Below are 17,959 nucleotides of genomic sequence, written 5' to 3'. Positions count from 1 at the left end.
TAGGGATTGAAAGGGACCTCAAAGGATCATCCAGTCCAAACCCCCTGTCTGAGCAGGACCACCTAGATCAGATCACACAAGAATGTGTCCAGGCAGGTTTTGAACATCTCCAGAGGAGACTCCACAACCTCTCTGGGAAGCCTGTTCCAGTGTTCTGTTATCCTTACTGTGAAGAAGTTCTTCCTCATGTTTAAGTGGAACCTCCTATGTTCCAGCTTGGATCTATTTCCCCTTGTCCTATCATTGGATGCCACTAAGAGGAGCCTGGCTCCATCCTCATGACAGTATAATGCCCTAGAAAAGTTCAGTCGTGAATAAAAGTTCTGGAACAATTATCCAACAAAAGTACATGCTGCCTTAAAGCTGCAGGCATAATTCCCATTCTGACTGGACAAGAACAAGAAGCTGAAAAAATGCTTCATTAATTTAGGGAGTCTGACCATACACTGGACAAATCTTCTGGGAAAACACTGCTTAGAAATGTCTGATTAGACATTAAAACACTGCTTAGAAATGTAGAAGTATGAAATAACTCAGCGTGCTTCTACAGAGAAAGAAACTAATCATCAATAATAGCATTGCTTAAGCTCAGATGACAGTAATCTTTATTTCAGGTCTTGACTGCGCAAGTATAGAAACATATACCCCATGATGGGGGGCTAGGCACACAGGACCCCCTCCTTCCCCCCACCCCAAATAAATAAATTATGGAAGCCGTGTGATGCTGTCAGTGCAAGTCTGTCACTTCCCCTTCGACCTGCACCTACGTCTCACTTCCAGGTGCGTCAGCCCCTTCCGCACCACCTTCGCTTCCCACGCGACACACAGAGCCGGGGCCATAACCGCAGGAGCCGTACTAGAACCTTGTACTTTATGCAGGGCTGCTCACTTTTAGAGGACAATGATGGCCAGAGAAACTTTAGCTCTGGCTTCGCCCCCGGACAGAGCTGTGGCTGCAGCTGCCAGGCGTCAAGCCCCGTTGTCCCCAGGGGCCTGCGTCACACGCCTGCAGCAAGTATGAGTGTTACAACCTACTGAATCCATGTCTGAGCCGCAGCAGCCCTCACTTCAAGCAAGACTGGAAGAACAAGCAACTTCTCAATTTGCCATACAGTTTATTTCCAAAGACTGGTTTGGTTCAGTCTTGGCAAGTGTGGCTAGGCTACCTTCATGTAGCAGTTGTCCTCTTGGGCAAGGGTTTGTACAAGTTTCATTTTTTTCTCATTCTTCCTGTTGTTTTCCCTCAATAGTTCTACTGATCTTTTTTTAACTGCAGGTGCCAGTCTGGATCCCTCACTGTGAACAGTGTGAGAATCAGAAGGACAGGAGTTATCCACAAAAAGAGGAGGTGACAACTTGTCTGACACCAGGAGCTCCAGGGGCTCTGCAGTTTTTGTCTCTAAATTTAGCCCAATGCTGTCCAGTGGTTCTTCTGGTAAGTTGGCTACTGAGCCACCCCTCCTGCCCACCACATGCTTTGTCACCTCTTTATCTTCCCCTGCATTTCCAAGTTCCCTCAAGCGGCTGTGCATGTGGCAGTGAAAGTCAGTATTTAGTCTGTTACTGCTGCTTTCTTGTGCTCTTTTACCAGTACAGTTCAAGCTGTTGGGTTTTGTCCCCTTTATAGTTCTTTCTCTGCTGTCAAAATCTTGACAGTTCAGCTCTAAAAAATGCAACAGCGGTTCATCTCTGCTGGTATTTTCATCTTTGCCATCACTAGACAGCTCATTAGAGTTGATGATCCAAAGGCTGTCATCACTGGTCTGTGTGACGTCCTCACTAGAGGCTAAACCTGGGACAATGCTGCAGTCAAAACCCTGTACAATCGAACAGATGTGGTCATCTGTCCTCTGGCCAGGTTCACAGATCGTGGTATCTGGAGGTGTTTCTCTCAGGTTGTTGTATAAAAGACAAATGAAGGATTCATGTAGTGACCTAGAGATAACCTCACTGTCATTGTCACAGTATGTACCCTTACATTTAACTGCATTATCGAAAGATTGATAACCAGATGGTTGAGGTCCAACGGGACAAGAAATTATATTGGCTTTCTTTTGAACACTTTGACACGTTACTTGCTTATGTATTTCCTCCTCTAGTAGGAAAGCTGAAGCACTGTCATTTGCATGTGTGGAGAAAGATGGAACATCAGTATGTTCTGAACCAGTGTTTTGAAAATCAAGCTCAGTGCAGGAAGATCTGTAGTTGATATAAAATGCCTGATTGCTAAGGGGTCGATAAATTTGACCTCTGCAGCTAAGTTCTGGTGTCTCTGAAAACTGTGTCAAAGGTGGTGAGCAGCACACATTTCCAGAACACACAGTCAGGCCACTGTTAACCATAGACTGAGACATAAGGGTATCAAAGCTTTTATATGCAGAGCTACTTGGTTCCTTGAATGCAGACACAAGAATATCAAAGCTCTTGTAGGCAGAACCACAGGGCTCCACAGATGTAGACATAAGGGTGTCACAGCTCTTGTAGGCAGAACCACAGGGCTCCACAGATGGAGACATAAGGGTGTCAAAGCTCTTATATGCAGAGCTACACAGCTCCATGGATGGAGACAAAAGCGTATCAAAACTCTTGTGTGCAAGGTTGCTTATTGCGTCTCTTTTGGTCCCGAAGGATGGTTTATTTGGAGATTCCTGGATCAGGACACACGAGTCATGCTGACTTTCTGAACTGCATGGAACAAGGCTTTGATGAAACGTATGTTGAAGATCTCCTGCATCAACAGAAGCAGAATTTATGCTGGAGCTCTGATAGCCAGACTCAAAGGATTCTTCTGATTGTTCTGACTTCTTGCTGCCTGTGCTACAGTTGTAATCATCTTGAGAGGCTTTGGTGAAAAGGGAGACTGTATGAGAAACATCACATGGCTGCTGACTCCGGGCTGCACTTTCTTTTGGATTTTGCAGTGCCTGACTTTCTGACTCAAGTTTCTCAAAGGTTTTATTCTCACCAGTGATGATGTTTGGGTCCTTGTTGTCTTGCATGTTGCTCTCATCTGTCAGGAGGTCAATAAACATGCTGGCTAGCACATCATTGTGTTCAGCGTGCTCTCTGAAAGCACTAACACTGCTCGCACAAGGCTCAAAGATGGTGATCTGGTCACTAGTCTCTTCCTGGCTCTCAATGTCTGTCAAACATTCACAGATTTCTATAGACTCTTCAACCAGAATTGTCTCAGGGGTTAAAACTGTGCTGCTGCCTTTTGGAAACCACTCTCCGGACTTGCTGTGGCAACTGCAAGATTTCTCAACGTTTCTGATGTTATCTTTCCCCTTGAAGTTTTGGCTTGACAAACCTTGAGCCAGACAGTTCTTGCAACTTCTGTTTTTGGAAGTCAAAAGGAAAGGAGAGTTAATGTTTATGTAATAGGAAACTATTTTATACTGCAAAGCAAAGGAGGTTTTTTTTCCCCTTTATCTTACTTACATTTGGTTTTCCATATGACTCTGCTTTAAGTCATGGAAAGGGAACTTAATTTCATCAATGTAGCACAAAACTGAAAACTAATAGAAACACAAATGAGATTTAGGACACGTGTGAATTGTATTTAGTATCCCCTGCACTAGCCAGACAATAGCACTTATTACATATCCTACTTCTGGTGATCTGGAAAAGGTATCTTTTGCAAAGCCTTTAAGTTACCTTGACATTTTTTACGACCAAATGGCTCTTTGCTGGATTTGGGATTTGATCCCACCATTCTCTCTTCACTCTGCAAGGGAAGAATTAAAATTGTTTGCTTTGACTGCATTTTAACTTCATTAGCGTACACTTCCCTCTTCTGTTCTCTCCCCCTTAGCCATCTGCATTGCAGCAACAGGAAGTGCTTGTTCTGTGCATCTCCAAGTGCTGCTTTTCACTAAACTAGTGCAAAGATGTTTGTGTGTTTGGTGCGTGCCTGCTCTGCACAGCCAGTCACATGTTCTTCTGATCGTGTTTGAAATGATGTGCAAAACAGATAGGATTCCACTTTCACATTACCACTAAAAAAAATTAAAGTGAAATACAGATATGTAATCATCATTACTGGAACTCCAGCAAAGACTGAAGTCCAAAACTGACGAATCCCATAAGTGCAGCCTGTTTTGGATGCTGTAACAAGCCTGCTCTAGTAAGATTAATAAAGAACATTCAGTTATCTATTCAGAAAATGACAGAGTGCAACTGATTCGTGTTTATAAAATGCTTGCTCATAGAGAGCGAGACAAACGTGCTGAGGAAAAACAAAACATCAGATGCCTGTACTATTAGACATTCAGCAAATCCATAGCAATATCAATATCTGTGCAAACTGCTACTTTATAAAACCCATGAATAGTATGATACATACTTGGTAAAACAGAAGTAACAAATGACAGATACTGCCATGATCAGTATGCAGGATATGGGGACAGCCATCTGCAGAATGTCTTCAGCTGTTACTCGGTAATCTATTAAATAAACATGTACATTTACACGTGTGTGTACATACAAATACATGTACTGGCAACACTAAACTCATTGCTCTGCTTTTGCACCTTAAAAAAAACGCTCCTTTAGAGGATGTAAAATAAAGCCTCCAGCAGATAAACAACAGAACATACACAGCTACCAGTGGCGATGGTGTGTGGCGTGTCTGAAAGACCAGTGCAGGTACTGCAGTCAGTTACTGTGAATGTTAGGAGCTGGGAGAGCCAACATGTACTGTGAGGCCATTCATCAGCTCTCGGGGACAAACCTGTCACACAGTCCCTAAAATGGCATTATCATCTCCATTATAGTGCAGTTATGCTTCTTGTCCTCTCTTACTCTTCAGAGATTTTTATAAACCCTCAGCCCTCTGATGGTTAAAGTATTGCTTAATTTGCAGCCTAAATAGCTCTTGTTCATTTATATCCACTTGCTCTTACATCAATGCTATTCTTTAGTTTAAATACCTCTTATCCTTCCCTGGTGTCTACTTCACGAAACACTTAGAGAGAATAAACACAACCCCTTTCAGCCTTTTCTTCCCTTCGTCTTCTCTTCCTTAGTTTCCCCAGGAGTTGCCTTTTTACGTTTAGTCTCTTTGGAAGCACTTACAGATGTATCCACGATACATTCAAAAGGATGAAGATACGATTCCATAACTCTCCTTTGAGAAGAGAGCAGCAGGGTATACATGATATTGTTTATAAAACTGCACCTTCCTTTTATCATGCTGTTATTTGGTACAATACTTACCATAGTGAAATTCAACTTCTTCACTCCATTCACTCCAGTAGGCCGGGTAGTCTGTGTAGTTGCACCTTACACTTGCAACATAATCATAGCCTCTCCTCAAGGAGCTCACAGGAATTTCAAGGCTTTTTGCCTGGTAGTTAATTGCTTTTACAGAAACCTGAAAAAAAAGTGAGAAATTTCACTTTGATTTCTTTATGAGGTGAAGAGTTAGTGACAGCAGTTAAATAACAATAGTGTTCTGTGTTTCAGCAACCTCTCGCAAAGGAACAAATGAATGACTGTACACCCAGTCTGCTGTGATACTGCGTTTTGTTGTCATGAGTGGGCAGTGTTTGTGACATGCCACCATGTATGTTCCTTCCCTACCAGAAACAGGCCAGTCCTAAAGCGCTGGATTGTTCAGGAGGGTGTCTGAAATGCCTCAAGTGCACCACGGGGTCATGAATAGCCTCCAGCTTCCTGATGTCTAAGGAGCAAATAAAGTTCAGGGAACAGAAGCATTGTATTTTCCGTCTCTGCCCTGTCTACTATGAGCAGCAAACCATTTTGGGGTGGCAGTCAGAAGATGTCCGATCCTTTAAAGCCCAGCTGGACCACCCTGGGGCAATGTGACCTGTGGCAAGTGTGTGATGAGGAACACTGTGAGACTCGCCTTTGCTGGCCCTTACACCATTATTCATTAAACGGTTTCAAGACTTTTCAGAGGACTTTTTAAACCTGAAAGCTCCAGAGAGACAGAAAATGAAGAGACTGTTGTCTCTTACCTCTGTTGGGTGCTGCTTCCTCCAGTATTTCACTTCATAGATGACCGGCTGTCCAGAGAGCATGGATGGAGGAGAGTAGCTCTCCTCCCAGCTCAGATTGAAATTACCATTTTCAGCTTTCTCAATGGCAAGATTTTTGGGGGCCCTTGGCTTAACTGTGTGTTAAAAAATACAATTAAGGAGACCATGGCACTGGGAAAGCACTGACGGAGCGAAGCAGAGAGGCAAACATTCACCAGAGACCAGACTCATCGCAGCCACTGCATTCAGCCCTTCTCACCACGCTGCAGCACAGGATACAGAGGCCAAAACAGAGCAACTGTAAAGTGCTCGCTAACAAGCACTGACTGCGAGCTGGCTGAACAAACTGCAGGTTCAGCCCTTCGGTGCACTGGATGTGGCTTTCAGCCTGGAAAAACAGAAACCACCTGCGCCCTGACAATCGCTGTGCCGTGGGGGAGTCCCAGAGCTCCTGCCCACCTCACAGCCAGGCCGTCCTGCCTACGTGCCTCGAGCAAACCGCTGCAGGCCCCTGCTTACTCCGCGGGTAAGCAGCAGCAACAGTCGGGTACCTGGAAACGAAGCAGCTCGGCGATGCAGCTGAATGCCCGCCTCGGGCATGCGAAGGATTCCGCTGCGTGTTTGAGGTGACAGATGTCACGAACAAGCACACTGTTCTAAACAAACTAGGCGCCTACAGAGAGACATAAACTGTATCTCTACACTCTGTTCTGTGAAAGAGCAGAGCCATTAACTTTTTATCACTGGCTGTTATAATCCAACAGCAATTACTGTAAAAATCTGTTCAGGGGGATGATTTAACTAGCATGAAAAATCACAGTATGACAGAGACAGGAATGGGAGAAATTTCAGTAGGGATAGCCCAGTGTCTTTCTAGAAACTGAAAGTAGCACATTCCTCTTCATCCTTGAATTCTACAGCTGTAAGTGACAGCATGAGCCCCCAAACCGCTGCTGGCTGGCAGCTGAGAGGGTACAGCTAGAGGAAGAATCACTCTCTGCTTGCCCCATTATTATACTCTTTCCTTAAGAATCTACTCCAGAATCAGGTTTCTAAGCCAAACGGATTTTGCCAGTTAGTCAGCACAGCACTATTCACCTTGGATAAGGAAAAACTGTTACAGTGACATGAAGGAGGAGTTAGCTAGGATTGCAAAGCCTGGAACCAGATGTCCTGGTGACAAAGTAAACAGTTTCTTACCAACCCGGGCTGGGGTAACACTGTAATTCCACATATCAGTCCCATTGAACTGCAGAGCTAGAACATAAGTGAGGCCAAATACAAAATAATCTGGACATATTGTGCAAGTGCACCTTAAACTGTCTTTTCCATTCTCAGGGACACACACATGATTTCTGAAAAACAGGCAGAAAATTATGTGATGTTTAGAGAGTGTAGCACACTATTTCTTTGAAAAGGTGAAATTAAGCTTCCCAATGTGTAGAGCTAATAAAATCTGAGACAAATGAGCTCTGTTCCTAGAAATGTTTAGCCCAAACATACCGAAACCAAACCTGAGCTCCCTCAAACTCTCAAACAACCCACCCTCCCCAAACACCCCTTGGATATCTGTATCACACAAACAAAAAAACTTGAAAGAAAGGCTAAGCATTGATTCTAAGAGGAAAAATTAACACCCTTCATCACACTTCCAACTCTGGAGGAGCAGACTGACAGCTTGCTAGTATAGGCACAGGTTTATTCAGTGTACAAAGTAAGGTTATTTGGACGACTGTGTGGAGAAATCACGTGCAGAGGAACCAGAGAGCCCAGATGCACCTTCCTTTGCAGAAGACGATGACTGACCCTGCTGCAGAACAGGAACAACATCTGACTTGAACACAGAGTCAGATGTATGCAGAGATAATGACCTGGGCTCCAGGGCAGAGTATCTTTCACATAGGCTACAGACTCGTAAATCAGGTAAGATTTCTCCTGAAGGAGGCAAAATTTCACATGAAGTGAAGGCTGAGTAAACTTATGAGAGCCCTGCACTCCTACAAGTAGGACTTGATCACCCCTCTGTACTGAGAGTGCAGAGAGGTCTGGAGAAGAGCAGACCACTGAACAGAGTATGCTGTTAGTTGCAGCAACTCATTTTCCTCCTGGCAAGAAGAACAACCTGGATTATACTTTGTCGCAGACATCCATGCTAGTTGGAAGGAATCAAAGCTCATAATAGCTACAGGACATACGAAGTTCCAACAATGATAATGTAATATCTTATTAAACACTTACGGCAGAAAAGATTTATTCCTGTAGTAGAGCAGGAATTCTTTGGAGCAATTTGTTTGTGCAGGCACCCTCCAGTGACAAATCAGCTCTTTGTCATAGTCAGTGAAGCATGCAAATTCCTGGACATGTCCTGCAGCTGTAACTAGAGAGAAGCAGCACACAGTGAGAAAGCAGGAGAATCAAAAGCATAAATTGGACCAAGCAGAAACATTAACTTTTCCATCTAAACAGAGCTACCAACACCCTATAAATTAAGTGAAAGCCCTGTTATTTTCCGTGTTCTGGGTAAACAGAGATGCATGTCACCAAACATCTTCACCTTTCTGGAGACAATGTCTATAGTGTTGGAGAGAAAGAAGGTCTCCAGTAGTAATACTGAAACAGAAATCATGGAATGGTTTGGGTTGGAAGGGACCTTCAAGATCATCCAGTTTCAACCCCCCTGCCACAGGCAGGGACACCTTCCATTACACCAGGTTGCTCAAAGCCCCATCCAACTTGGCCTTGAACACTTCCAGGGATGGGGCATCCACAACTTCTTGGGGCAACCTGTTCCAATGCCTCACCACCCTCAATGTAAAAAATTTCTTCCTTGTATTTAAACGAAATCTCCCCTCTTTCAGTTTAAAGCCATTACCCTGTGTCCTATCACTACATGCCCTTGTCCAAAGCCCCTCTCCAGCTTTCTTGCAGCCCCTTTAGGTACTGGAAAGCTGTTGGAAGGTCTCCCCGGAGCCTTCTCTTCTCCAGGCTGAACAGCCCAACTCTCCCAGCCTGTCTCCATAGCAGAGGTGCTCCAGCCCTCAGATCATCTTCGTGGCCTCCTCTGGACGCGCTCCAACAGCTCCATGTCCTTCTTGTGTTGGGGGCCCAAGAGCTGAACACAGTACTGCAGGAGGAGGGATGTCATGAGAACAGAGCAGAGGGGCTGCTTCCCTTGACCTGCTGCCCACGCTGTTTTGGATGCAGCCCAGGATACGGTTGGCTTTGTGGGCTGCAAGCACACATTGCTGGCTCATGCTGAGCTTCTCATCAACCAGCAGCCCCAAGTCCTTCTCCTCTGGGCTGCTCTCAATCCGTTCTCTGTCCAGCCTGTACTTGTGCTTGGGATTGCCCTGACCCACGTGCAGGACCTTGCACTTGGCCTTGTTGAACTTCATGAGGTTCTCACAGGCCCATCTCTCCAGCCTGTCAAGGTCCCTCTGGATGGCATCCCTTCCCTCCAGCGTGTTGACCATACCACACAGCTTGGGTGCTTGCTGAGGGTGCACTAAATCCCATTGTCCATGTCACCACCAAAGATGTTAAAGAGCACAGGCCCCAAAACTGACCCCTGAGCAACGCCACTCATCACTGGCCTCCACTTGGACATTGAGCCGTTGACCGCAACTCTTTGAGCGCGACCATCCAGCCAGTTCCTTATCTACCAAGTGGTTCATCCGTCAGATCCACGTCTCTCCAGTTTAGAGACAAGGATGTTGTGTGGGACAGTATCAAATGCTTTGCACAAGCCCAGGTAGATGACATCAGTTGCTCTTCCCTTATCCACCAACGCTGTAACCCCATCATAGGAGGCCATCAAATCTGACAGGCACAGTCTGCCCTCAGTGAAGCCATGTTGGCTGTCACCAATCACCTCCTTTTTCCCCGTGTGCCTTAGCACAGTTTCCAGGAGGATCTGCTCCATGATCTTGCCAGGCACAGAGGTGAGACTGACTGGCCTGTAGTTCACCGGGTCTTCCTTTGTTCCCTTTTTAAAAATGGGGGCTATGTTTAACTTCACCGGACTGCCAAAACTTCTCAAATATGATGGGCAGTGGCTTAGCAACTTCCTCTGCCAGTTCCCTCAGGACCTGTGGATGCATCTCATCAGGTCCCAGGGACTTGTGCACCTGCAGGTTTTTTAGATGGTCTCGAACCTGATCTTCTCCTGCAGTGGGTGGTTCTTCATTTTCCCAGTCCCTGCCTTTGCCTTCTGCAACTTGGGCTGTGCAGCTGGAGCTCTTGCCAGTGAAGACTGAGGCAAAGAAGTCATAGAGTACCTCAGCGTTCTCCATATCCTGGGTAGCCAGGTCCCCTGTTTCCTTCCGGTGATGGCCCACACTTTCCCTAGTCCTCCTTTTATCACTGATGTACCTATAGAAGCTTTTCTTGTTGCCCTTGATGTCCCTGGCCAGATTTAATTCTGTCAGGGCTTCAGCTTTCCTAACCTGATCTCTGGTTGCTCAGACAACTTCTCTGTATTCCTCCCAGGCTACCTGTCCTTGTTTTATCCTCTGTAGGCTTCCTTTTTGTGTTTCAGTTTGTCCAGGAGCTCCTTGTTCATCCATGCAGGCCTCCTGGTGTTTTTGCCTGACTTCCTCTTTGTTGGGATGTACTGCTCCTGAACTTAGAGGAGGTGATCCTTGAATATTAACTGTATTTTCTTTTGATCTTTAACTTCTCTGTAATTGGTAAATATTAACAATATCTCCCTTTTCTTGCAGGAGTTGTACAGATATAAAACCTTCTTGCCTGTTCTACATCTCAATTCCCTGTAAAAATTTAGAATAGCTTTGGCTGTTTTTTAGAACCCTATTAATCGATATTTTCCTGATAGTTTCCTAAGCGATTCTGCTAGAAGGTCTCTTGTAGCAATTATACAAGGGCCATATAAAGACATGATTTCATTTCTCTATAGTATGTAAATAATTTTTTTCCATGGCCCAGCACATTACTAACTCTCCATTCTTGTCATTGACATTGCAAATTCAAGATTAAGTTGCCAACAATTCGTATCCTGTAAGATCCTTTTCCTTCGGCCACTGCTACTTCACAGACTTATTCTTTCCAATGGGTACCTAAGTTTCAGCTTATTTCTCCCAAGCAAGATCTTTTGTTGTCAAAAATACCTAATTTCATTTTATCCTTCCTACATTTCTACTTTTCTGTACTCTACTTGTGTTATTTATTCTGATGTAACTTCTGCGTACTCTGATACAGTACAGTATCTGCAAACATAATAAACATGACGGTCAGATGCCTTTCAATGGACATGATACACGACATACAATGGGATCTGTCACCAGAACCTCCAGTACTTTAATAAAAACCTGACTCAAACAAACAGTTAATTTTTAGTACTGTCAGGGTATGGTCTTTCACCCTCATTAAAATCCACCATTACTTTCACTTGCCTTTCTAAAAGGCAATTTTTTTCCCACAAAACTTGACTACCAAGCAGTCCTGGATCACCTGAGGAAGCTCAATAACCTCAGTGGGGCTCACTTACGCAAACGAGGATGTACAGCAATTTTACAGTATAAAAACTGTAATCTAAATTGCCTGGTATATTGACTGGCTGTAAACCTAAAACTGACTGCAGCTCAGTTTCATTAGTGTTCAAATATTTAGAAAATGTTTTGGTTTAGTTACTAAGACTAAACATTTATCTTGTAGACAAGAACTATCACTCATCTTTTCTGGATCGCAGCACCATATTTAGTTCCCTTTCATTCTGTGTGACCCCTGATTCTTCAAAAAAGAGCAAGAATCATCAGAAGAGCAGCAAATTAGAGACTAAACTGCAATACTGTAACAGTCACACTGCTCATTTATTTTAAAAGAACCATTATTTATTTATCCTGTTGCTGTTGTTTATGTTTGGTTGACATTTGAATTTTTATTGTTAGCTTCTTTTTTTTTTCCACTTTAAGATGCAATTTTAAAAGAAGTACTAACATTTTAAGCCCTTTAAAGATGAACAGCATTATTTTTCTATGTGTTAATGATCTTACACCTTCAAGAAAACTTCAATTAAATGAAGCTCTTCCTGCTGTGTTAAGCTATGACGACAAGCAGCTTTACTTTATCTCGCCTTTTGGTGCCCTCATGTCTTTCCAGAACTCTGCATTATCTTCTGTATTCTTTTCCTATGACCTTCTCCCTTTTCCATCTCTGGTACATGGTATTTTTTTTTAAATCTCAGATATTTCAGAATTTCCTTCTGAAACCACATACAGCACAGAGTTTGTTTTCACTTCATGTAGTTAAAAAAGGGAACTGAAATACTGAATTGCTTTTTTAATCCTCAACAAAAACATCATGTTGAAGAAATTTAAAGAAGAAGAAACTTAAAACATGTAGTTAGCTAGCGAAAAGATCAATTAAAAGAATAAAAAGCTAAGAATTTACTCTAGTACACAGAGATTTCTGACATTTGAAGTTACACTCTATATTAGTTTATTAATGGTAATAGCATTGCCTACTAGTCATGGGAAAATGATGTCAATAAAAACATCAGTATAATAATTTAAAACATTGACAAACATACCTTTGTTTGTCGTATACGAAAAGAAAAAGATCCACAGAGTATGCAGTGCAGCACTTGGGAGTCTTGCCATCCTTGACACTGCCCAGGTTCAGTAGGGCAAGTTGTGCTGAAATTCTGCCAACAGAAAACATTATTATAAGCTTACATCAGTGTCCTAGTTAAGGTGAGGGTGTAGTTCTTCCTACTGCTCTGCTAGATGTTAGGATTCAGATCCCCTGCAGTGCCTGATCCCCTTAAAGTTAGCTCATGGAAGAATGAGAAGCGTAGAAAAATAAGGATAATACAAATGAGCTGGAAGACTTTTCTGCAAAGTTTTAATTACAGAGAACACTAGTCTGACATTGGTAGCAAACCTACACTTTTCAGCTACTAGAAAAGCAAAGCTGCTATATGTGAGATTTTAAAAAGGTAAAAACTAGACCAAAATCACTGACAACCAACATGTCACCAAAGCCCTATGATTCCACTCAGATAACTGAAAGAATTAAAGAATGAAGTGTCTGATCCATTGACTAAAATGTTTTCCCCAAGCCCTATCACCAGTATCCTAGATAATACCATCCTGTTGAAAAAGATTTTAGCAAAGACCTCTGAGCCTTGCTTCAACAGAATGCAGACTCATTAAAACAGTGAATAATTAGAAAGAAGTCATAAACCGCGTTCCTAATCATGATATAATCAGCACAACTTCAGAGAAGGAATATTCAGCAGCTTTTACATACTAGAATTCTTTAAGCATAGCGAAGCTGCTTAAGTAAACTGAAAACAGAGGAAATACTTAATTTAAGATTTTCAAAAAACTTACTCCCTCAAGATTTTTTGCTGATGCAACACAGCCACTTAGTGGAAGATCATATTCCGGATTAGATATGGCCACGAACTTTCCTATCACTAGAAGTGTACGTGATGCATTTAAAATTTTGGTAAATTTGTAGGTAAAGTCATGCTAACTAATATGCAATAACCTTGACTTTGCATTCAGTGTAAGAGGGATAAAACTTACCCAGCAGCACATTGTCTGTTAATATATGTCACTTCCTCTCATGCTTTTGGTATTTTCTAATCTCCAAGCCGGGACAGAGTGTTCTTAGTACCTGCATGCTACAGTTGCTCTGCTCACATCTGCAAAGTTCCCAGGTGGCATGTTATTTTTGATATCAAAACCTCACGATTCTCTCTATGTGACTGAGTGAAGTGAGTGATCTTCTCCGAAGATCTCCTTCAGCAGGAAAGTCGTGTTGGGCTTTCTGCAGTTTTGTTAGATTCTCACACAGAAGAGACCATTGAAATGTATTTGATGGTGGTGGCGGTTCAATATCCTCTGCTCCAACTACAGCAGCAGAACAACCTTTGACGCTTCTAACAGATTTGAGTTTCACCAGCACACAAGACAAAAGGAATTGGCAAGGGATCAGCAACTCTGCTGCGGTATAAACTCGTTAAGTGGTTAGCTTAGGAAAAATGTAATGGCCTTTTGGCAGCATGCACGTGGGCACTGCGCACAAGTAAGGATGTGCAGCCTCAAAGGCATGCTGCCAAAGCTGCATCTCCTCAAATAACTCCTCTCTCAAACTGGGAAGATTCTCAAGCATAGCTGCTGAATATTTGCTGTCAAATACTCAAACAGAATAAATATAAGCTAGGCAACAGCCAGGCTCTTTTTCAGTTGAGGAAGGGACAGAAATTCACTTTTTTTATAGAGAAGACCACACCTTTTACTGATACATGTATCTACATAAACAAAATTGTGAAATGTAGCAATAGATCTTAATTTCTTTCAATATATTTAGAAGTACCAGCACTTCACTTATGATCAGTCTTTACTTTAGTATATCAGATTCAGCTCCAAGGCAATTACCTCATAATCCAAGTTTCTGGGCTTGTCAGAAACGTCACATTTAAAGATACCATATTTCTTCCATTCTCACATGCATGATTGACCACTCTTTAAAACAAGTTTCTAAAGATTAAACATGGAAAATGTCAACCTTAGAGGTTAAGGGATAAGAACATTGTTAGTGAAAATAGAAGATTAGAATGGAAACTCTTTTGTGACCTCCTCTGAGGCAGTTACAGCTCAACTAGTAAAAAAGGACATAATTGAAAGATGAATTTCTCATAAACGCTTAAGAAAACTATTACTCAAGAGCTGAGCTTTTCACTTTTTGGGAAAAGACAAAATGTGACTGAGCATAGTAATGAATTTTTTTGTAAAGAATACAAGTGCCTTTGCTGCTTCTCAGGAAAAAAAAAACCAACACAACAAACAAAACCTGGTTCTTTTCCTCCTTTTTCCTGGAATTCTCAAGAGAGGAAGTGTTTGCTTTCCAGTCCATTGTTAAATAACACTTGCATTACTGGAGTTCCAAGAAACTCTTAGACAATCTTCTATCCCATAAGCATGTATGAATCAGCAGATGTCAGACCAAAATATCTCCCCCGTAGGAGAAAAGATCTGCATATGTTGATGAAAATGGAGTCAACCCACAGCTCTAATGAAACTGTAAACTTTTTTTTTTTTTAAATAAGAGTAGTGGAACATAAATCCAACACAAAGGGAGAAAATTTTAAAATGGCAATAGCTCTTAAGTTTTTCTTTATATCAAACAATGAAATATCAAGTATGTAACACATAAGAGATTAGTAGAATCACAGCAAACCTAGTAAACCCAATATACTTGAGGAAAGTAAGGTGTAAAAAGACATAAATGACTTCCCCAAAACTATGGAAGAAATATCTACCAGAGCTACATGTTTACTGGCACAAGTTATATGCTTTGATCGTTTATCATTTCTGTCTCTTGAAAAAAAAATATGATATGATTGAAAAGATTTAATCTACTATCAAGAAAAACAGTAATAAATTCTGGTCTGGGCTTCTAAATAAATTATGATCACATTTAATCTACAAACATGATTTGCAAAATTGTTACCCTTAAAGAGTAACTCATGCCAGAAAGACAGGTGACAGTGATTTCTACAGAAGACTGCTTAATTTACCTGTGCTGCAACCGTACAGGTAAAGGACCACTCCCTATTTTAAAACTGGCTCCTTTTAAAATTAAGGTACACCTTGTCTTATTTTTTCTGGTTTAAAACACTGGCTGTAACTGCAAACTAAAATGAAATCAGCAGCAAAGCAAAAGTTCATCAACTTACTTTGTATAAAAATTTGAAAATGAGAAAGTTAGGGAGTAATTTCCATCTTTTTTTATTGCCGCTTTTATCTTTTTTCTAAGTGCCTATACAGAACAGCAGACCTACGGGAACACAAACCGTGATACCAACTCACTGACACGCAATGTGACTGTCAGGCAACCGCACAAAGCGTGTTTGGTGAAAGGCGCAGGCGGCTCACACAAAGCGGGTTTTCACAAGAATTTGGGAGCTGAGGAGGGAGTCCTGTATACTACATTGAGGAGAAGGTTTAGACGAAAAGGCAGACTAGAAGATATTTAGAAGTTCCAATAATTAAGGATGGCAACTTTGGTCAATGAAGGGCCAAAAGATAAAATTCAGTAGTTCCTGCGTTGTGTTATCTAAACCGAACAGCAAACCACTCCCATATGCTTCTTTGCAATTCAGCTAATACACCATTGTGTTAATATTACCTCTTCTTGCTGAGACCACTGCAGTGGAAAGCGCTGAGTAAGCAGAAACTCAGATCCGTGACCAGGTCCTTAGATCACAGATTCTTTAGTGGGGAGGCTTTGTCACATTTTTTATCTTAAAGAGCATAATAGACATAATATTGCTTATCTAACACAGTATTTCACACATCATTGTATGAGGAATTTAACTTCAGAATGGTGGATTTTAATGGAGCAAGACATTCTTTTTTGTTCTTTTTAAATGAGTAATTTTCCTAACATCTTAACGTCATCCTTGTTGCACAAATTCTTTCACGTAGTTTGAGATACTTAGCATTAATGTCATATTACGCAACAACATAGAAATGATATCTGCATTTCTGGAGCAAGACAAGGCACATCTGGATAAATCTCTCCTCATAAATCCGAGAAGAATCTCTCAAAATAAGCAGATGGATTCTCTTTAAAAAACTTTAAACTGGCCAATTTTTATTTAAGATTTAAGCTGAAGTTTCTGCATTCCAGCATATTTTCATATTGAGATGACAAAAGTCAGCAAAGGGCGTAACAACAGGTCATTTGGGCCTTTAAGGAATACAGTACTTCCACATAATTTGACAAAGTGCAAATCGTAGTCTGCAAGCAGCAAGAAAACCGTAGATATTTTCCAATTTAGAACTGACAGAAAGCATGGAAACTGCTGAATTCGGGCATATTGGAAAAAAAAAAATAAATCCAAAATGTCTATAGACTTAAATGACCAGAACAGCTCGTTCCCGACCCTACATTCCTGAACTCCTGGTTCTGAGCGTTTAGCATAAATCGGTTTAAGTTCTCTTACAGTCCACGCCCGCCGCGAGCAGTTTTCCAGGACGGGACCCGAGGCTGGGGAACAGCTCTGCGGCTCCGAGCAGACTCCCCGCGGGGAGCGCCCCGCTCCCGGACACGGCCCCGGCTAAGCGTGCTTCCCGCACCCACCAGGCAGCATTTCCAGCAGAAAGGAAATCTGTCAGTTTCTGGGAATTATACTAGTTTTGTCTTAAATTATTTCAAAGGGAGGGCCTGAATTAAGTAACCTCCAGAAAGGAAAAACACGTCTGCCAAGGGCAGCGCTGGCACTGCCTCGCGGGCTCCAGCAGCGCCCCGAGCCGCTCCGTCCGGGAGGAGCCCGCGCCGAGCGGCGCCCGCACCACGGGCAGCCCACGCGTTCCAGGGACACCCGCCGCCCGGGACCCCTGCCGGACGGAGGGACGTTTCGGAGCAGCGGCTGGAATTCTGTCCGCCCCGTCCCGTGTCACCGCCAGCCAACTCGGCACGGCGGCGCGGCCGGCGCGTTCCCGGGACAGCCCGGGCCGCTCCCCCGCCGCCCGGACCGCCGCCGCGCCGGGAGCGCGGAGAAGCGAGTTCTGCTTCAGCGTCGGTGAGGGGACGGCACGCACCGCGCCAGCCGCGAAGCGCAAATCGTACAACTTCAGCTCCAGCCATAGCTAACGAAAGCACCGCGACCTTCCTTCCGCCGAGCCGGGCGGGGAAGGGGAGCCGCGGTAGGTACCTTGCCTGGTCGGCTCCCGGGCGGAGCGGCGCGGCGGGCTTCCGCGCCCGGGCTTCGGTGGGGGCCGGTCCTTGCCCCGCGGCACCTGGGGGTCCGCCCCGGTACAGGCACCGCGCTCCCCGGATCTGCGTCCTCGCCCCGCCGCGGAGCACTGCCCCGCCGGCGGCACGGCGGAGCGGCTGTCGGCCGCGCTGGTACAGCCCGTCCCGCCGCTCCCTCGGGCTGCGCCGGGCCCCGCCGCCCCTCTGCCAGCGCGGCGCCGCCTACG

General features: G+C 43.6%; 1 protein-coding gene across 3 annotated transcripts; it reads right to left on the bottom strand.

Annotated features, from left to right (window-relative positions):
- Positions 1–582: 582 nt before the first annotated feature.
- Positions 583–17,729, bottom strand: IL4R (interleukin 4 receptor). 3 transcript variants are annotated; one of them, XM_086622114.1, is made up of 10 exons: positions 17,692–17,729; positions 12,550–12,663; positions 8,241–8,379; positions 7,203–7,357; positions 5,982–6,136; positions 5,218–5,374; positions 4,346–4,445; positions 3,658–3,727; positions 3,442–3,518; positions 583–3,336 (listed from the first exon to the last, which is right to left on the bottom strand). In XM_086622114.1, the coding sequence occupies exons 2-10, from the start codon at positions 12,617–12,619 to the stop codon at positions 1,158–1,160; spliced, it is 3,102 nt and encodes a 1,033-aa protein (XP_086478240.1). In that variant the 5' UTR covers positions 12,620–12,663; positions 17,692–17,729; the 3' UTR covers positions 583–1,157. The 3 variants fall into 3 exon arrangements, with proteins under 3 accessions (XP_086478240.1, XP_086478242.1, XP_086478241.1); XM_086622116.1 differs by lacking the exon at positions 17,692–17,729 and having other exon boundaries at positions 583–2,788; positions 2,891–3,366; positions 12,550–13,315; XM_086622115.1 differs by lacking the exon at positions 17,692–17,729 and having other exon boundaries at positions 583–2,542; positions 2,597–3,336; positions 12,550–13,315.
- Positions 17,730–17,959: the final 230 nt, after the last annotated feature.

The sequence above is a fragment of the Tauraco erythrolophus genome, chromosome 17 (genome assembly GCF_009769465.1).
Source record: "Tauraco erythrolophus isolate bTauEry1 chromosome 17, bTauEry1.pri, whole genome shotgun sequence".
NCBI classification, from domain to species: Eukaryota; Metazoa; Chordata; class Aves; order Musophagiformes; family Musophagidae; genus Tauraco; species Tauraco erythrolophus.
Note: the sequence above shows the minus strand (reverse complement) of the source record. Positions and strands in the feature narration are given on the sequence as shown.

Coding starts and splice junctions, on each gene's coding strand:
- IL4R (XM_086622114.1), bottom strand. CDS start 12,619: ATGGCAAGACTCCCAAGTGCTGCACTGCATACTCTGTGGATCTTTTTC. Junction 5,375..5,981: donor GGAAGCAGCACCCAACAGAG/GTAAGAGACAAC, acceptor CTTTTTTTTCAG/GTTTCTGTAAAAGCAATTAA. Junction 3,519..3,657: donor TGGTCGTAAAAAATGTCAAG/GTAACTTAAAGG, acceptor TGTTTCTATTAG/TTTTCAGTTTTGTGCTACAT.